Below are 21652 nucleotides of genomic sequence, written 5' to 3' on the forward strand. Positions count from 1 at the left end.
ACTATATTTATTTATGTATTTATATATTTATATTTTTACATTTAATATAAATATTAAATTTATAGGAATAAATATAACCAAGGAGGTGAACGATCTCTACAAGGAAAACTATAAAACACTGATAAATGGAATTGAAGAAGATACCCTAAAAATGGAAAGATATCTCATGTTCACAAACTGAAAAAATTAATATTCTTAAAATGACAATATTACTCAAAACAATCTAAAGATTTAATGCAATTTCTATCAAAATGCCAGACACACAGACAAATGGAACAAACTAGATAGCCCAGAAATTAACCCAAGTATCTACAGTCAACTGTTTTTTGACAAAGATACCAAGAACATTCACTGGGAAAAGGAAAGTTTCTTCAATAAATGGTACTGGGAATACTGGATATGCATATACAGAAAAATAAAACTTGACCCTTATCTCTCACTCTATTCAGAAATCAACTCAAAATGGATTACAGCCTAACTATAAGACCTGAAACTTTAAAACTACCAAGAGAAAATACAGGGAAAATGCTTCAGGACATTGGTCTGAGAAAAGATTTTATGAATAAGACCTCAGAAGCACAGGCAATAAAAGCAAAAATAAACAAATGGGATTATATTAAAGTTAAAAGCTTTTGCACAACAAGGGAAGCAATCAATAGGATAAAGAGACAAGCTAGAGAATGAGAGAAAATATTCTCAAATTATTCATCCAACAGGTGATTAACATCCACAATATAAAAGAAACTCAAGCATCTCAACAGCAAACAATCTGATTAAAAAATGGGCAAATGATCTGAACAGATATTTCTCCAAAGAAGACATACAAATGGCTGACAAATATTTTTAAAAGTTTAATATTACTAATCATCAGGTAAATGCAAATAAAAACTATAATGAAATATTGTCTCACTCCAGTTAGGATGACTATTATCAAAAAAAGACAAAAAATAGCAAATGCTGGTAAGGATGTGGAAAAAAGAGAACTCATGCACTCTCGGTGGGAACGTAAACTACAACAGTCAACTACAACTACAGTGAACGAATAAACATACAGTAAACTAGTATGGAGAACAGTATGGATGTCTCTCAGAAAACTACAAATAAACTACCATGTGATCCAGCAATCCGACTACTGGGCATTTATACAAAGGAAAAGCAATCAGGATATCAAAGAGATATCTCCATTCTCATGTTCATTGCATGTTTGTTGCAGTACTATTCACAGTAGCCAAGATATGGAATTAACCCAAGTGGCCAATAACATAGGAATGGATTTAAAACTGTGGTGTATATACACAATGGAATACTATTCAGCCATGAAAAAGAATGAAATCCTGCCATTCACAGCAACAAGAATGAAATTTGAGAATATTATGTTACATGAAATACGGCAGGAACAGAAAATGAAGAGTCACATGTTCTTACTCATATTTGGAAGCTTTAAAATAGTTGATATCATAGAGGTAATAAGTAAAAATAGAAGATACCTGAGGCTATGAAGGGTATAATGGGAAGAAAGAATAGGGAGAGATTTGGACACAAAGGACCCAAAATTATCACTAGATAAGAGAAATAAGTCCTACTGTTTCGAAGAAAAAAAATAAAGAAGGAAGGAGGATCTAACATCAGAAGCAATTTCAGACGAAAGAAACTTTCCCTGAAAGGAACAGCCAAGTGAGGGCCATGAAAACTGACTGAAAAATTTGAGTATAGTTTTTACACACTCTTAAATAAAGTGGGAATTACATCCATTGAGAAGTTATTATTGTCACTTCATAACCCATAAAAGGGTTTTTGCTAGTGAGTAAACACATTATGTAGGACTTCAAATGCATACAGCTCTCCAGGTTGCAAAACACTTTCTGTAATGACAATTATAAAAAGAAATGATATTGAATGGCCTCTAATCATTCCTTCTTCAATCAACATATATTTATTGAGCAGTAAAAAAGACACAGTCCCTGCCCTTGGGAGCTTATAGACAAGTGGGGGAATAAGGTATTAAATAAAGAATTATACAAATAAGTATTGAGTTGAAAGTTAGTAAGTGTTATGAGAGTATTTAACAGGATAATTTTACCTAGGCTGGAGGCAAAAAGGAGAGTGGATAAAGTTATCTGGGAGAAAGAATTAGTTCAACTGAAATAGGCTTAGGCAGAATTTTATGATTCTTAAGCTACTAAGTAGATTCTTTCATGCACAGAATAAGCACCTAAGCTTGGACATAATACAGGCAAATAAGATAAATTGACAAAATGAGAATCTCTTGAGGACCTGGCTAAAATAATAGCATGCTCCTCTCCCAAAGTGCCACAGTGCTGGAGATACCCAGGGAAAAGGAAACAAATGTTGATACACACTCATTTAACCTGACTAGTCATCTAAAATTAACTTTGACTATAGACTCTTAGCTTCTGAGATCATGAACAGGGGAAAATGAAAAACTGAATGTTATTTATCACATCCTGGAATTAATTGAGTTTGCCTCCAAGAAGGAATGCTGTAGTCTAACCTAACCAGCATTTCATAAATTGTCTTTAGCTTAAACAAAACACACATATGTAGATGATATATAACCAATTACAAAAACAGCCTTTTCAGAAAGTGGGGTGGCTAACGAGCAGCATCCAGCTTTAATCGTGTATTTCCAATATTTATTTGGTTGATATATCATTGTCTCTGTTTTTCATTCTGTGTGTGCACATGAATAAGAGTTCAGTTGTATTTTAGGAGACGATGGGGAAATTTTGGGGCTACAGCACAGATACATAAAAAACAAATACCACTATATTTGGATCTTAAAGAGATAAACCAGCTATTTAAATATTTTATAAGTGAATGGCAGTCAAAACTATGCTAAACTAACATACATATAGAATTCTCCAAACCTAAAACAAACACCTTGACTATAGGAGGATTAGAGAGAGGAGTCTAAGTGGACCAGCTCTGTAGCCAGAGATCCTGACCCTGTCATTTACTAGCTATGTGACCGTGGTCAAGTTTCTTAATCTCTCTGAGCCTCACTTTACTTATTTATAAAATGTATCTACCCTCTAAAAAAATAGATGAGTTACCACTTGTAAAGCACTTAGAAGAGTCTATGGGATACCAAACTACTCAATAAATTTGAGATTTATTATTATTTTTGAGGTAGTAGTGTTTTCCCTTCTACTCCACTGTAATGACTTCATAAACTTTTGTTTTAAGGGCTAGAAAGGCATATGAGATAGTAAGCCTAGAACCTTCACAGTGGTGACTGCTCGCAAAAATTGTCAACATGCATATTTCTTCTGACTTATTATAGCCTCCTTTGGTAATCTTGAAAGCTTACGTGGCTTTTGTTACCAAATATATTTTGATAACTCTCAATCTACAATTTTTTTTTCTCCATGAACTTCTTATGTATCTAACTGCTTGCTGGATGTCCTCCAGCACCTCAGACTCCACCGATCCAAAGCAGAATTCATTATCATACTTGTAGGCCTTCTCTTTTTCTTCCCCATGTTCAATCTCAAATGTGAAGTAAGGATCAGGGTTGATTTAGTTGACTAACTGGCCAGGCTGATAGTTATTTCCTCGCAAATCTGTCACGAATGTAAAAGGATAACTTTACAAAATAGAGAAGAGCCATTCTTCAGTCAAAAATAAATGAAAAGCTGTGTTTCCCTTCTACAATATAGAACAAGCCAGTTCAAGGATTCCTTACTTTAAATCATTTCACCAGCCACCTAGCCATTGAAGTCAGAAATCTGAGTGATCCCAGATTTCTTCTCTTCTTGCATTATCTCATTACTCTCAGCCTTCTTTTTATAATAAATAATCATTTTTGTTGTTTTTGTTTTGTTTTTTTTCAGATACGAGGTCTTGCAACGTTTCTGAGGCTACAGTGCAGTAGCTATTCATACATGTGATCATAACATGGTAGTCTCGAACTCCTGGGCTCAAGCTTTCGTCCCACCTCAGCCTCGCAAGTAGTTGAGACTACAGGTGCACCTCATTGACCGCCACTATGTGTTTATGTTTTTATAAAACTTGAAATCCATGTTGAGCTTCCCTTCTTAGCTTCAGATGTTCTTTACATTCCACCTGGAAGAGCTCAATTGCTTCTAAGCCTATCTTCTGACCTTTGGCTTGGCTAAAATCCCTCCCCACCACTGTGGTCTGATGACCTACCTGGAATGAAAATCTGATCAAGTTTCTACCCTGATTTCTCATTGCTCCCCATGGTCTACAGGGTGACCCTGCCCTCACCACCCAGCTTCCTTAGATCTTCTTTTGACTTCCCAGTTAGTCTCAATGATGCTGAATGATTTTCTGTATTTTCTTTCAGGTCATATTGTTTTGGGACTTTGTAATTTTGCTTATGCCTATAACAATCTTTTCTCCATAACTCCTATTCATCCTTCAAAACAGTTTCAGGTAGCATCTCTCCAGGAAGCCCTCCCTGACTCATTCAGGCTGAGCTAGGTGATAGCTTCCTGGGAGCTATCCTAGGGATTCCTGCTGCACTCCTCAGCCAGTTATTTACTGCACTGCATTGAGAAAACATACCACCTCCTGCTAACTAGGTGGTAAATGTCTCGAAGGCAGAGCTTTTCTGTCTTCCACTATACTTGAATCATCAGCAATAAATATTTAGTGAACTAGGATGAGGCTCAACACTAGCTGCATATAGGAAATATCTAGGGATCTTTTTAAAATGTTAATACCAACAACTCACTCTAGTCCATTGAAATGGGAGCCTCTGGGAGGGGAGTCTAGGAGCTTAGACATTTGAAACTCTTCAAGTGGTGACAAAGTATAGCTGAGGCTGGGAGCTCACTGGTTAGATGATCACTGGGCAAGGATATGGTGGATAATATGCCAGAGACATATGAAGGTGTTGATGCTTAATGCACCTTTCATTCATGAATTTCTCTTCTATGAAATGATCTCTGGTAATAGTCCCCATGCCCCCACACACATATCATAAAGGTCGTTTTTGTTTTGTAAACAGGCAACTTAGTTCATCAGCCAGACATCAAACTGTGAGGCATCCCATAACCTTAGTGTTCTTGAAAGAGCATCTACCACCAATATACACACATTGGTTTAAAATACAATATTGTAAGAAAATAGTAACAAGGGGAGGGAAAGAAGAAGTGGGTTTTAGACACTTCATACATTCATGTCTTGATATTAGGAAAAGAAGTCTCAAATGTAAATACTTCCTGGTTCTCTTAATATGTCACTTTTGTAATATTCAAACCTATTTTTCTCTTTGTCTATGATGGTCATAGTGATGCGCAGTGAGTTTGCTTTCTTTTATAATATCTGGGTCCACTGTAACAGAGAGGTAGCACCTTATCTTGATTCTAGATGCTTTTATAATTAACAGCACTTGGTATCAAGTTCTACAATGGATAAGTAAGACCAATTTGGGATTATTATTATAAACATTCATGTTTGTGGGAGAACTATGTGACTCTAGATTATAATTTTCCCATGATGAGTGTCATCTAATAAAAAAATAAGTTTTAAAAATCAACATAAAGACAGTAAAAAGAGGGAGAAAAGCCTTTCTAAATGATCAACCAACTGTTAGGAGAAAAACACACTGGAGTCTTGCAATATCAAAACTAATATTCAAACTCTCAATCTGTTTGGTTAAAAAAGTTTAATGAGCTGTAAAATAAATACACTTCCATTAAATATTAAATAAATTATTTACAACTTGAAAAAAATACTTTTTACCTTCGTGCACCTTTATATACAGAAATAGCATAAAAAGTGGCAATTGAAAGTTTAAAACCATCATAACAAAAAGGGTCCATTGTCTTATGATCCACTGGAAAGAGGACCAACTCATCATTTATGGCTATGACTTGGCAGTGACTCCAATGTGATATCCTGTGAGAAAATAAAATAAAACAAAATGTTGCAGATAAGCTCAATTCCAGCTGATCTTTAAGAAACTTTAAAGCATAATCAAGAATCAGAATTTCTATCAGTTGTTTTCTAGTACATCGTATAAGAATGCTGATTTTTCAGAGACCAACTCTTACTTTGGCTTGAGTTCGTCTTTCACACCTGCTTTGATTATACACCTACTTCAGCAGAAGTCTGCATATGCTCAAACCTGTTGCATCAAATTCTGCTAATAAAAATGCAACAGCAGTAATGAGAAATAGTTTTCATAACCAAATCTATGCAGTAGACATAATTAAAATCAAAGAATAAGTGTCTCAGTGTATTTATGATATACTTTTAATTTAGGAAAATTAGTACTGAGGGCATAATAGTAACTACCAGTTAGTAGGCAGCCACTATGTGCTAGCACAGCATATTCTCTTTCCTAAAATAATTCTGGGATCTATGCTGAAAAATCTCAGTGGCACTAAAATAACCAAAACTTCGTCCTTATTCACATTGGTGGTCTTAGCTTTACCACATTAAGCCAATACATTAAAAACTTTGATGCAATAAATACTGAGCAAAGCATTGGTATGAATAATTATCCATTTTATGAATTATTGAGCTAATTCTGCAATAGTCTAATAACAAAATATCTGTACTTAAGCAATGCTAAATATAGTGCTGTTCAAGCATCAGAACCATCTGGAGTGTACATTAAAAATAGAAATTCTGATTCAGTGGATTTAGGGTTGGGCTTAGGAATATGCATATTCAACAAGCACCTCAAGTAACTCTTTTTTTTTTTTTTTTTTTTAAGATGGAGTTTCGCTCGTTGCCCAGGTTGGAGTGCAATGGCACGATCTCAGATTACTGCAACCTCTGCCTCCTGATTCAAGCAATTCTCCTGCCTCAGCCTCCCGAGTAGCTAGAATTACAGGCACTCACCACCACACACAGCTAATTTTTTGTATTTTTAGTATAGAAAAGGTTTCACCATGTTGGCTAGGCTGGTCTTGCACTCCTGACCTCAGGTGATCCGCACACCTCAGCCTCCCAAAGTGCCGGGATTATAGGCCTCAGCCACAGTGCCCAGCCCTCAAGTAACCTTAAACCTACAGAAGTTAGACAATCAATAACTGAAATGACATCATCTCTCTTGAATGTCTAAGGGAATAAAGTTCCTTCTTCAGGAAGTGTGTTCTTGATTTCCTTGCCTCCCTCTTCCTCTGGGAGTTTTCTTCCTTAGCTTCTCACTTTCATTGTCAATGGAATATTCCTCTTCACACTTTCTTACCTTATACCTACAACATGCTCAGCTCTCTCTCTTTACAAGAAAATAAAATATATGTTCTCACCAACCTATTTATCAAATTTACATCACCCTCCCTTTCTACTTCCTTTTGTAAAAAAGAGTATTCAGCCTATTGTCTGTCTCCATGCCCTCACATTTTCAGTGCAAGCACCCCCAACTGTGGCTCTCCACCATGTGAGCTCAACCTATCATCACAACTGTATCTCCCCTAACACTCATTTAGACTAAGCCATTTTTCACAAGTTTCTAAAATGATCTATTCCATTTCTCAGTATAACCCTTCCTTTCCATTCACAGTTTCTTGAACCAATCTCACTAGTCCTTCAAGGTTCACTTCCAAGGCCATCCTGAACACGTATTTTCCTCCTCCCTAAATAAATTCCACTGGATTCTTTCTGATTTTCACTGGAAACTTCTTATACTCCATTGGTTCCTTTCCCACAACATTTATTTTACATCTCTAGTATTCTGGTTTCTTATATATTTTTTTCCTATCTACTAAACAATAAGTTCTTTGAGAATAGGATCAGTGTCTCTCATATTTATATCCCTAATAATACTGATTAAACACATAGTCTATTCTCAATACTGAATTCAATCTCTTACTCAAAGAATAATACTTTAATATAGCCATTGTTCATAGTGTGTACATAATTAAGAACACATTCCATATTTTTCTTGAGATTATATAGTGCTAAATTTTTTAAATTATAGGATATGATCTAAAGATATATTTTAAAACTCAAACCTGTAATTTTATCTTCAGTTATGCTATAGCATGTACATTTCCATTCTCTTGTCGAAGTTTCTTTCGTTCCTCAGCTTCTCCTTCATATTTCCTGACGTATCGTTTTCTAAGACTTCAGAGAACAAGGCATTTTAATGTTATCAAAGCTCTATTCATCTATATGTTTGATTGGGGTTTTTATGAGCACAGGGGGTTCTACTTCATGAGTAGTGATAGACCAGTAAGCACTACACTTGACACTAAACCTAAATCTGGCTATAAAATATTACCAATTTCTAAGGGGGTATTTATGTTGACTTTATATAAATCTATTTCCAGAGGACTTATATGTAAATAAATATGTCTTGATATGCCAGTTCTGAGAAGGTATGAAACATATCCAGATGTCTTGTTTTTGCAGAACTTAGCACAGCTGCCATGCACAATTGGAGAAGATAATAGTATAGTTTTGCCACAGGAAGACTCTATGCTCGCACAAACTAAATGATTAAATATTTTTAAAACAGGCTTACAAAACAAGTTGAGCTTTACTTATTTCTAGGTATAAAATATATCCTTCTAGTTTAATTGACTGCTACTTTCCACTTTAAAAACTCAATTATTTAAAAACTTCTTGTTGTTGTATAAACAACCCCTGTTGTTAGGAGGTCTTTAACCCACCACAAAACATTATCATTAAAATCCTAAAAAGTTTTCTTTTATTGTAATAGTAGAGGGAAAAACTCACCTCAATTAGGAAAACAAACCCAGCAACTTTTGCTTAGGTTTAGTGTTTGTTTTATGTTTCAAACATGAGGAGAATATGGGAGACAAGGGGGAAAAAAGCCACTGCTTAATTTTAAGAGTGCTAACATAACAAAATCTATCCATTCTTCCCACAAAAATTATGAAATATTTCAAGCTGAATAATTACAAGTTTAATTACTACAAAACATCTTCTTTAACTAGCGATTGTTTTGTTCTATCCTTAAAAATAATAATGGTTTGTCTGAGAGTCCCTCTCCTAAACCCCTTTGCATATCTGGCTTGCGGTACTAAAAAACCAGGACAAATTCTAGGGTGTACAAAACAAATTTAAGCTACATATCAAACTTTATATGCATGATGAAATAATTTGTATGTGTCATTTTATCATGATATGATCTAAATTTAAAATAATTGTAAACAATGGCAGAAGATAAACCCTTGTTTCCTGAATGGTAGTCTTGGTAGATCATGTACACACTAGATAGCTGTTAAGGTTATTTACCAAGACCTAAAATTAGAAGAATGAGTCCCTTGCTTTTCCCAAGCTCTAGTAGGACATGAGTCATCACAGAGCCATTCATGTCCTCCCCCAGCTTCCCTCATTCAGTGACTTCTGTTTGACAGACAATGCCATTTTGATGCACCCATCAGTGCCTACTACCTGGGACAGTCTAGTCCCAACATTCACTGGTGATGAAGTGAAGTGTGTGATCTGTTATTATGAGCACAGGGAAGATAGGCTGTAGTGAAACAGTAATAGAATTGTCCTTGCTTGCTATGCCATGTCATGTGATGGAAATTTATTTTTTAATAATTGAGTTCTCATATTTGATAGTAACAAAATAAGCATAAGCTATAAGTAAATTAGTACCATGTTATATTCCTAACTCAGAATTTTGCATTCTAATATGAGCAGAAAACATATCTATTCTTGGCTGCTGATGATTTGTAGTTCTTTGTCGTTTTTGTTATCAAAGCAGTATGCCTGATACTATGAACTTCCTATAAACCAGGTCTTAATTAGCTTCTGAGACTTGATGAAGCATAGGATTTCACAGAAGTTAGAAATATTTTCTGAGATTCTAAAGTAACCATGAGTAGAAAAATGACATGAAATAAAACCCTCAATTATTTAAGTTCAAAAATTTTCTAGATCTTCTATAAAAGGGCTTTACATATTAAATTTCAATTTATGGCCACGGTCATAAATATTGACCACTTTCTGTGATATTTGTCAATAAAATACAAAAATATAAACCAAAGATCATGTGACAACAATAGAATAATTCATCTAAAATACCAGAGTATGAGAGAAATACTGAAAAAATTAACCTCCCATTATTGTGTTAAGAATTTGTAAGTTATGTCATACTTACTGGACTGTAATAACAGCAATAGCTGTGAGGATCACAGCAGACATAAAGGCAGCTATGGCTGCTAATGCAATTTTTGATAAACTACTGTCAATCATGCTGTGAGTTTTCATGGACTTTTCCCCACACCGTTCACCGAAATATTCTTGCTGACATCTACAAACAATTCACATTTAAAAATTATAATCATAAAAACATTCTGTGTATCTTAAGCTTACTTTCCAGATCATAAAGAACCATTTAATTCGATAGTAAAAAAGTTATGCCATGTACTCGTATTTTAAATAATGAGACACAGAATGCATTCTAACTAAGCATCTATTAGTATAAGAACAAGTTGAGATTAGATTGGGTGTGATATTCCAAGAAGACACACCTTGTCATTCTTTGTGTTTCTTTTATGACCAACTGATGAGTTCAGTGATTTGTTATGCAGTTGATACATTCCACTATTATTTAATGTGCTAGCAGCTTGTGGGAGGTAAGCGGGGAGGAGGTTAAAACAACGTGAAAGATTATGTAAAAATTACCTTTAGGTCCCTTTTTAAAGGAGTTTTTAAAAAATACACACACGTGTGTGTGTGTGTATGTATACACACACATACATATATATAGAAAGAAAGAGAGAGAGAGAGAGAGAGAGAGAGAGCAAGCACGAGCATGCACAAAAAATAATGGTTTATACCAGGGGTCAGTAAACTACAGCCCATGGGTCAAATCTGGCCATTTGCTGCTTTTTTGTTTTGTTAACCTGCATGCAAAGAATAGTTTTTACATTTCTGTTTTGTTTCGAGACAGGGCCTTACTCTGTCACCCAGGCTGGAGTGTAGTGGTGCGATCACAGCTCACTGCAGTCTCAACCTCCCGAGCTCAAGCAATTCTCCCACCTCAGCCTCCCAGGTTGCTGGGACTACAGGCTGTCACCATTGTACTCAGCTAAATTCTTTTGTATTTTTTGTAGAGATGGGGTTTCACCCCATGTTGCCCAGGCTGGTCTTGAACTCTTGGGCTCAAGGGATCTGCCCACCTCGGCCCCCCAAAGTGCTAGGAATACAGGTGTGAACCACTGCACCCACCAATTTTTACATTTTTAAATGGTTACACTTTAATTGGTTGTTTAAGTACATATAACTATCTTGGCCTACTAAGCCAATAATACTTACTATCTGGTGCTTTAACAAAAAGTTTACTGACCCTTGGTTTATACATTGGAAAAATAAATGGTTTCCTGCAGTTAGGGGTTTCAGACATGGTGCTAGAAATACAGAATTCTATATACTTTGAGGAAAACTTACTTGCATGTCACTGCTTCCAGGTGCTCTATATATTTGCATTCTCCGTGAATGCAGAAATTTTGAAATTCTGCATTACATGGATTTTTCTTCTTTCTGTTTCTTCTATTTTTTCCATTTTTGCCTCCCTTTTTCTTTCTTTTGGGTTTATCTGAAGTATTTTCACTTTCTGTCTTGTTTTTGGGGGGCTTAACTACCTGTTCAACTAAAACAGAAAAGATTTACTGACAAGAGTCTCTCAAACTTGAATATCATTTTAGAGACACGAGAGAAAGATGTCATAGCAGTGAGAGCTCACAGGGGTAACAGCCATGCACACCTCATTACCTAACACAATATAAAAGTTAGAAAGGATTGAATAACTATAATGTATAATTTTCAGTTTTTTTCTACCAGAAAGTAGTGTCCACTCATGATTACAGCTGGGAATTAGTGAGTACTACGTGCAGGTGGAAAAAAATGAGAATTATAAATTAGAGTTACTCTACGTTATAATGCTCCAACTCCCAGATTACAACAGACTATAATCAAATTGATACTTTCCATGGAGCTCATTTCTGTGGTCAATCTATTTGAAAACAGGAGCCCAGGAACATTTGTATTCAATGCTTCAGAGATTTATCTTATCAGATCCACAGAAACTTTTGTTCAGTCTTGCAGTTATGCAAGGTGTAGTTTACCCACATACCAAAGATAGGAAAGGGCTTTCCATGTTAGTGCTATGCATTTTGTTACGCTAATGTCTGAAGAGGTTTATCCAAGTGAATATTTAGCAAACAGATTTCAGTAAAGAGAAAATACCATTAGTCATAATGGTCATGCAGCACCCATTAAATACAAAACATAAGAAACATAGTGAAGGTCAACTAGGGTAACAAAGACAGAATATCTGTGATTAAGGAAATGCAAAATAAATACTGAATATTTCAGCAGATTATTATAACATTTAACAAAAGTAAAATTAGTAGCAAATGTTTAAGAGGTGGTTATGCAATTTTTATGTTGAAACTTTTCTCTGATGATAAAAAAGCACAAGATAGAAAAGTCTTTTAAGAGAATATTTTGAATGAACATAACTTCACTTTATCAGATAGATGACAAACTATATAGACAGAGACAAATAATAAATAGACACTATGCCGAAGTGTTGCAATAAGCACTAACATCATGGACATTTAACTTAGCCTTTTGAAGGTATTCAGCCAACATTTTCACTCTATTTCACAATGCATTGCAATTTTAAGCACTAGTCATCATTTGTACTACTAATCATTTACTTGGTCTTCTGAAGTGTTAACAACTTGAAACATGTTTAACAGAACAGTTTCTAGGCACCCTGATGGTCTAATCTCATGCCTTCAAAAATAAGCACACATAAACCCCTTCCCCACCTCACAGAAAAGCACACTTTCAGAAGGAAGGGAACCAAGTGGAGTGTGTGCTGAAGGTTTTCTCACCTCCCACTCACTCCAGTCACTGTCCCTGTGGCACCGCTTGATGTCCCTTCACCAGTTCTCAGAACCAGACAGTTTCCCTGGGAGAAGCCAGGGAAACTCAAGCCAGGACAGAAAAGGCCTTCAAGAGCTTTGAAACCATCTTGCCCTGCCTCTGTAGTGGATGCTCTTAGGATATTTAGATCTTGTTTATTGTTAACCTCTTCTTCCTTCAAACTCCAAAGTATGCAATATTTATCTCTCACTTTGGTACTTTCACTCCAAAGAAAGGGCCTTTTTAAAATATGAGATGACAGGAAAGTGAAAGAAACCATGGGTCACTATTATATAACTAACAAATGCGACCTGGGGTTCAAGAGTGATTTTAGCAATACAAACTCTATGTATATTCACCCTTCTTTAATATTTCCAGATGGCATTATTATTATTATTATTATTATTATTCCATCAGTTTCTCACCACCTAGTACTTAAATGCTAAAGTCTAATGCCTCCTGTCCCATTACTTCCTCTGCTCCCTTATTTGTGTTAAAATGCAGTTATCTGTGGTGGTATGGGGGAAGGGGATACAAAAGCTAAGATAGATACAAAGTAGATAGGAATGGTTAATGTCTAAATTTGTCTCTCAGAACTGGGGTCATGTAGCTAAGTGGGAAAGAGCTTAGTGTCTCTTCTGCATAGAATCAAGCAAACTGGAGCTCTAATTTTAACTCATCTGCTTGTTACCTGTGGAACCTAGAGCAAAACCTGTTTGGGCTTCAGTTATCACATCTGTAAAATGAGGATAACAATTCCTACTTAAAGTCATTGTGAAGACGAGGTTTAAAAATGAGACATATATCATTTATGATCAGTCTGGCCAGATAGGATGTGTCCACATTATGGTTCTTTTTGTCTCAGTTTACCTAGGGGGTACCCAACAGATGTACATACAATAAAGCCACTAAAATATCTGGGGAGCAGCTCCACTTCTGAAGCAGCTTTGCTCATATAAACCCACATCTCATAGGCCATATTTTTGCTTTATCCTCTACTCACCTCTGACTGAATCATCTACAATATAGCCAGGTATTTGTGGTTCATTATCATACTCTTCTGAATAGTCATAGTCGACTCCCGAGGACAGTTCACTACTAGAAGGCATTTCACTCACAGGGGAAATTTCACTTCCTGAAGACATCTCACTTCTTGAGGTAACCTCAAATCCATCAGCACTGTGGTCCCCAGAAAATGGTTCACGCTTCCCAGAGTAGGTGTCATTGAGGTCCATTCCAGCAGCATAATGGCCTGCAGGGGACGGAATAAGGGAAAAAAAGAAAAGGTAAAGTGGGATGCCTTTCTCTCCAGTCAGCTGTGTTAGGAAGAAATGTTCATCTTTTGACATCAAAGTAGTTATTGCACATGTGCTATTGTTTGTGATTGAGTCATTTCTATGAAAGAAACTTTATATTTTTGCCAGCAAGCAAATTCAGCTGTCCCAATTACAGAGCTGCTTTTATGAAGTTTTTCTTTTCCACAGATAATCCACATTAATTTCCACATGAAAAAAATCCCGCCAAATTGGCAAATAAATCTAATACAATTACTTGATGGGTAATGTCTAAATATTCCCATCACTTCACATTCCAAATGCATTTATTTTTTGGCTAGAATGCCATCCTGGACGATTTCAATAGGTTCTAGATATAAATATCAGATTTTCTTAATATGTATTCATATTTTTAAAAGATTATGTACATAAAATGTAAAACATAATATAAACAGTGGTTAATTATATCGATTATTATTGTCATTTTTCATTGTTATTATTATTATTATTACTACTACTACATAGACAATAAACTGAGTACTAAGATTTGGGGCCCAGAATTAAGGCACTGCTTTATCTTGCTTTTTCTTAGGTCTCAATAAAACAGCATCAGAGTGGTGCTTTTAACCCCTCGCCGGGACACTCTGAGTCCCTCTAGGAGGGTAAAGAAGAAATCACTATACAGAGGAGATGGAGAATTAGACAGGAGGCAGCAAACACTGCTGGGTTCCAGATCTGCGGAAATCACTTCACCTCTCTAGACCTTGGTCTTTTTAATCTGTGAAACGAAGGGTTAGGTTCAAATGATCTCTCCCGTCTCCTCAGCTGAACTAAAGAAAAAGTACAGGGATTCTCTGGGACACCTTGTCCTGGACGTCTGAGACATCTGCCCTTCTCTCTTCCTCCTAGGGAGGGAGCTACAGTGATCACCTCCTGCGGCGCAGGGTCCGGGGAGCTAAAGGGCGATTTTTCGAGAAGCAAGAGCCAAACTCAAGAGGCAACAGCCTTTGCCTGCCATGGGAGGACAGTCCAGCAGTTCAGCGCCGGTGAATCCTCACCTGAGCCGAGTATCAAGAGCGACAGCACCACCGGCGCCGGCGGCAGCAGCGGGGCTCTCATTGGTCCTTCGGAGCGGCGGCGTCTCGGTCTCTGGGGCAACTCGGTCTCTGGGACGCGAGTTGTGGCCAAAAGGAGCGGGTGTTGGGAGAGCAAGTGGAGACCGGGAGTGTGCGCCGCTCTCTAAGGCTTGGGGAGCTCGGGGCGGCGGGCGCGGCGCCTCGGGCTGTCCCGGGACCTCTGGGGCGCTGGCACCCAGGTGTGCGAACGTCTGTAGGGCGGCGCGCACCTGCTGCTTTATAGGCTCAGCCGGGAGGGGGCCGCAGCCCATGACGTCAAGGCCAGGCCGTGGGTGGAGGCAGGCGGCGCCCCAGAAGGTGCTACCCGAAAACCACGCGCGGAGGACACACGCCCCGCCTCCCTCGTGCGTAAGGATTCGCGGAGAGGAAGTGGAATTTAAACCTCTAGCTGCAAGCCGTTTTTGAGGGCGAGCGGGACTGGAGTTTGGGAACTAGTATCAGACAGTTAAAAGTCCCGACGTTTCAAATTCTGACAACCTCTTTGTATACTTAACATCTACCACAGACGGGGATTAAATAGAAGAGTTCCGTATTTAGATGTAAAAGTACTTTAAGACCAAGAATGACTTTGCCTGATGTTTCCAACAAGGATAAAGGATGAGAGAGAACTCTTAATGAGGAATTATTTCTTGTAGGATGGGCTTCTATCTCAATCAAGAACCCCTTCCCACACATTTCTGTGAAAGTGGCCAGAATTTCAAATCCCTTCACTCCCTATTTCTTTATGTGGCCCAGGGCCCTCATCAACATTAATATTTATTGATGATTTATTATTGCCAAATTATGCACTTAAAATTTTACCTACACCGTCCCACAGTCGATAATGTTCAAAGCCAGGTGGATTTGAATTCTTCATCTGACTCTGAAATCTTCTGTTTTCCACTCTGATAAAGGAATTTAGGATTAAACTGATCCTTGAAAACGGTTTCTGGGAAGAATAATATTTAGCCTAAAGGATAATTTCTACTGGTGGCATACTGGCATTTAGGTGAAGGATAGTGTTCTAGACTGTGCCTCTCAAATCCCAAGATAAAAAGGTCAACATTGAGGGCCCACTTACAACCTAGTAGGATATTTAATCATGACAAGTAGATAAAATGAAGAGGAGGCAGGAAGCTGCTTAATTTGACTAACTTGGATGTACTGTCAACTAAAGAACTGGATTTTTCTTGACTTGAAGAAGACAAAAACCATTGTTCATTTTCCTTCACCTGGAGATATGTATCTCTTTCCTGATAGTTTCAGTAACACAGCGCTTTTAAGAATGTGGGTCAGGCCAGGCGCAGTGGCTCATGCCTGTAATCCCAGTACTTTGGGAGGCCGAGGTGGGTGGATCACCTGAGGGTCAGGAGTTCGAGAGCAGCCTGACCAAGATGGCAAAACCCCATCTGTACTAAAAACGCAAAGAAAATTAGCCGGGCATGATGGCGCGTGCCTGTAGTTCCAGCTACTCGGGAGGGCTGAGACAGGAGACTCCCCTGAACCCGGGAGGCAGAGGTTGCAGTGAGCCAAGGTCATGCCACTGCACTCCAGCCTGGGTGACAGAGCAAGACTCCGACTCAAATAATAATAATAATAATAATAATAATAATGTGAGTCACAGTGCATCTGTCCTAATTCTGGGAAATATTTTAAAAGATCACTTATTTTTAATGGTATATCACAGTGCATAGTCCAAATAATATCATGCATTTAGTAGAATGAAATAATCATGAATCATGCCTTCTATTCCACATTTGTTGAGAGCGTATTTTGTGTGAGCCACCTGCTTTATTTTTTGTGAAGAGGAGCAGTATAGGTTCACCAGGAGCTCAGTGGTGTGGGCCAGAACAAAGTAATTCTAATACATCAAATGATAAGAAGGTTCAGAGTGCCATGGAAAACTAGGGCATGGTTTAATTTTGCCTCTGTTTAATGGAAAGCTCTGTGGAAAGATGAGGAGGCCCCTCAAAGGCCTTCCCAGCAAATCTTTTACATGGAATAAAAACCTGATGTCAGGGTATGACCAAGTATGGGAAATAAGGCTAGAAAAGTGTCATGCGCATTCCAAAGTGAAGTAGGGGCCTGCGCTGTCATCTGTTCTGGTGGATGAGGCAATTGTGATTCAGAGAGATTGAGAGGCTTGCCCAAAGATTTCAAAAGATTCTTTTGGAGACTTTGTTTGGAGTTCACACAGTTGGTCTACACTGTTGCACCTTTATGCTCTCATAGGCTTTGTTTCTGTTCTAGCCCTATTTTTCTCATTTTCTTCTTCTTTTTGATTGACAAGTAACTTCATATTTGTAGTATATGACATGATGTTTTGATATATGTATACATTGAGGTTAAATCAAGCTATTTAACATATGCAATACTTTCCATTTTCTTACTCTTGTTATTGAGGTGAAAACACATTGTGCAGATCAGTCATCAGAAATGTTTCACTTTCTATTTGAAGAGAAAGTGAACTATTTATATTGGAAATTGCTTAGTCTTTTTCCAGTTGGAAATTCAGAGGGTGATCATTTACAATGATGTGGCACATAACCTAGATCATGGGGGCAGCATAGCTTAGTGTTTTGGATGAGCTTAAGAGTCAAACCAATGTGGATTTTCATATACAAATTCCACCACATACTAAGTTACTTAATATTTGAAAGATTCAGATTCCTCATCTGAAAATAAAAAATAAAGATAGTTACATGCTCTTAAGCAGATCAAATGGATAAGATACATGAACAAGTAATACCAGATCCTAGCATATAGTGAGTACTCAATAAATGACAACTATCATGAATACCCTTGATATTATGATACACTATGTAAATCATATTTAAGAACTAAAGGACTCTTATAAATGGAGCTACAGAGCAAGTGAAGTAATCTTCTTCAATATTTTCAAGCCATGAACTTAGTACTTACTTCTCATTAAGACTGACCATTTTGGGTATTTTATGGTGCATCATTGGGTAGCATGGAGCGTCATCACAATCACACACTCACTGATGTGTCATGGCATTCTGGAATATATGCATGAGTTGGAAACCAACCCTATGTAAATGTAGGATTCTTTACATTCAACATTCTGCATGCTAGGCTGAGACAAAGAGGAACAATTTCAAAAAGTTTGAGTAGCAGCCCTTTTTTATCATGACAAATTGATGGTCCCTTAATCTAAGTATAGGTTAAGGGCAGCCCTAAGAAGAAATGCTCCTAACCACTCAATTTGATGCCTACTTCATAAGTCCTGATATTTCATATGAATGGTGAAATGATTTCACCTTGGTTCTGCTGAAAGATGTGCTACGAAACCAAAAGTATAATCATGTTCATATAATTGATATTGAATTTTTATAGATAGTCCTAGAGTAAGTATTGCATCACAGTTACTTTTGTGAGTCAACACGCAAACCTCCAAACCAGAATTAAGAAATCCTCCAATGTATAAGCAACATTCCCTATATTATTAATAAATGCACTAGATTCATTTAGACATATATAATGTTCTTTTCATTTTATAATTTATCCATACTGAAGAATACATCCATCAGGCTGGGCACGGTGACTCACGCCTGTAATCCCAGCACTTTGGGAGGCCAAGGCAGGCGGATTATCTCAGGTCAGGAGTGTGAGATCAGCCTGGCCAACATGATGAAACCCTGTCTCTACGAAAATGACAAAATTTAGCCAGGTGCAGTGGCAGGCACCTGTAGTCCCAGCTACTCGGGAGGAAGACTGAGACAGAAGAATCATTTGACTGCAGGAGGCAGAGGTTGCAATGAGCCAAGATCAGGCCACTGCACTCCAGACTGGGTGACAGAGAGTGAGACTCTGTATCAAAATATATATATAATTTTTAGTTCCTTCAAAAATAAGCCTTAACTGAGCATTTTGAGTACCTTGATATACCAATAAAGTCAAATTACAGTTAACTTTTTAACACTGTGGTGTGAAAGCGTGCCTATCTGATATGAGAAAAATCCATGTATAAATTTTGACTCCCCCAAAACTTAACTACTAATTCCCTACTGGTGCTTAGAACACTTATTGATAATATAAAGTTGATTAATATTATTTTTTGTGTTATATGTATTGTCTACTCTATTCTTACAATAGGCTAGAGATAAAAATTCTTAAGAAAATCATAAGAGAAATATATTTACTATTTATTAAGCAAAAGTGGTCATTATAAAGCTCTTTATCCTCATTATCTTCATGTTGAATAGGTTGAGGAGTTAAGGGCTAGTCTTGCTGTCTCAGGAGAGGCAGAAACAGAAGAGGTGGAAGGGGAGGCAGGAAATATTTTTAGGCCATACAGTTCATCTGCAGATTTTTTCAAATTGTTGCAAATCTCAGAAAACTTTTCCAATACATGTACTGAAAAAAGTCTGTGTATAAGTGGACCTTCGTATTTCAAACCCATAGTGTTCAAGGCTCAGCTATACTTTCACAGCCTCAACAGTGTGACTTTTGCAGAGCAAGGACTGGCAGATGGGGCTGAGGGCAGTGGATGATTATATACAATAGAAACTAAGTAAATGTAATATGCTATTGAGGCAGGAGAATAGGTTCTGGAGGCAGGGTACCTAAGGCCGACTCATGCTGACTGGATATCAGAGGCTACTCCCTTTGAAACCCTCCTTTTGCTGTGTGGCAGTTGCTACCTGGCAGCTGGATTAGTCCCCTCCCACAACCAATCAGAATGGTCACAGGCTTACTCTTCAACTGATCAGACTGGTCACAGGGCACTAGCGTGAACCAATGGGAAGCCTCTAGAGGGTATACAAACTCCAGAAAATTCTGTAACCAGCGCTCCTGAGCTTCTTGCTTGAGCCCTCTTCCTCCCTGTGAAGTGTACTTTCATTTGAAATAAATATCTGCTTTGGCTTGTCTTGCTTGTGTGCTTTGTCCAATTCTTTGTTCGAAATGCCAAGAACCTGGACATCTACCCTCAACTAGTAACATGTTTTGGCAAGCCAGCCAGTAGGTAAACCCAAAGATGAGGTTTTGTATTTCTTTCTCTCTCTCTCTTTTCCTTTCCAACTCAGGACCTTTGGTGGAAAGCATCTAAGCATGGAGGCAACTGCAGGTTTCTGGCCAGGGCCACTGTGGTGAAACTGAAAGGTTTCACCTGGGCCACCACCTGGTTTGGGTGAGGGACCTGAGTCCTTTTCTTTCTCAGTCTTTCAGTGGCTATTTCCTAGTAGCCCCTGGGTAATTGAGGGTAACTAGCTGGGACCACTTTCCAGTGTTAGCTGGAAAGGCAAGGAGTGAATGGGGATAGCTGGCCTTACCCAGAAGGGGAAACAACCATTTTCTATCTTATAGTCCCTGATCCCTATGTGTGACAGAATTGGCAGCAGCAGCTTGTCCAGGGTGAACTCACACACATTTCAGGTGCCTTTAACCTTCTTTCTTTATACTAAATTCTCCCCTTTCCCTACTTGACTGGTTAAAAACAAGTCGGGGGTTTGGGCATGCTGTAGATGGTCTGTGTAAGTTATGGGGCGGGGGTGTGATTTGTGGAAGGTAATCTATTATAATTTAGTCTTGCCTAAATTTAGAGAGTTAAGTAGTTGTTCTAAGTGGGATAGGAAAACCCAAAGGGTTGTAATTGTAGAAGTCGAAGCCTTCTAGAAGCTGAGGCCTTCATCGGGGGACAAGAAGGAAAGTTCATAGTGGGTCATCAGTGGTGAAAGTGGCGCCGGCACTCATCTAAGGTCAGAGAAGTCTGACAGACTAAGTCAGGGGCCCTAAAGTGGGGAGATTCCCAGGGACCCTGGTCAGGACCCAGAATTCTTCCAGGAGGACACCCTGGGTAAAATTTGGATCTTCTAATACTTCTCTAAGTCCAGACCACTATGGGCAACTCTACATCTATCACACCTGATTCTTCTATGGGAAACTCTCTATCTATTCCACTTGCTTCCCCGCTTGGCTGCATCCTCCACCATTGGACACTATCCTGCAATTAGGCCTATTTTGTACGAGGCAGGGCAAATAGTCAGAAATCCCACATGTACAGGTCTTCATGGCCCTATACCAAAATCTAATAGATATTATAGATGACCCCCTTTTACACCCTGTCTCAGGGTGAACAGCAACCACCCCATATAACCCCTTGCCAAGTGTTCCTGAGACTAAAACCCAAACATTGGGGATCTTACCAAGTCCTCCTCACACTCAGAGGTGAACACCATATTTGACTCTCCCTCTATCCCTTCTACCCCATAAGGAAGTAGCAAGAGCTGTGGGGCAATTCCTAGTTTAGGCTCCTTCTCTATAACTAATATACAACAGTGTAAGGAAAATCCAGGAAACTACCCTGAGAATCCTAGGAAATTTACAGATGATTTCATTGTAGCAAACTGTTGCACCCCCTTTGTAAAGGAATGAATCTTTGAGGCC

The 21652-nt window shown here is 38.0% G+C and overlaps 1 protein-coding gene across 1 annotated transcript; it reads right to left on the bottom strand.

Moving 5' to 3' along the window:
- Window positions 1–5636: 5636 nt before the first annotated feature.
- AREG (amphiregulin) lies at window positions 5637–15491 on the bottom strand. Its single transcript, XM_010377135.2, has 6 exons — window positions 15188–15491; window positions 13859–14107; window positions 11371–11572; window positions 10079–10231; window positions 7956–8067; window positions 5637–5889 (listed from the first exon to the last, which is right to left on the bottom strand). Exons 1-5 carry the CDS (start codon window positions 15246–15248, stop codon window positions 7974–7976), a joined length of 759 nt encoding a protein of 252 aa, XP_010375437.1. The 5' UTR covers window positions 15249–15491; the 3' UTR covers window positions 5637–5889; window positions 7956–7973.
- Between the last annotated feature and the right edge of the window lie 6161 nt (window positions 15492–21652).

This window comes from Rhinopithecus roxellana, chromosome 2 (assembly GCF_007565055.1).
Source record: "Rhinopithecus roxellana isolate Shanxi Qingling chromosome 2, ASM756505v1, whole genome shotgun sequence".
In the NCBI taxonomy this organism is placed as follows: Eukaryota; Metazoa; Chordata; class Mammalia; order Primates; family Cercopithecidae; genus Rhinopithecus; species Rhinopithecus roxellana.

Coding starts and splice junctions, on each gene's coding strand:
- AREG (XM_010377135.2), bottom strand. CDS start 15,248: ATGAGAGCCCCGCTGCTGCCGCCGGCGCCGGTGGTGCTGTCGCTCTTG. Junction 11,573..13,858: donor TGTAGATGATTCAGTCAGAG/GTGAGTAGAGGA, acceptor TTTCTGTTTTAG/TTGAACAGGTAGTTAAGCCC. Junction 10,232..11,370: donor CTGGAAGCAGTGACATGCAA/GTAAGTTTTCCT, acceptor AATTGTTTGTAG/ATGTCAGCAAGAATATTTCG.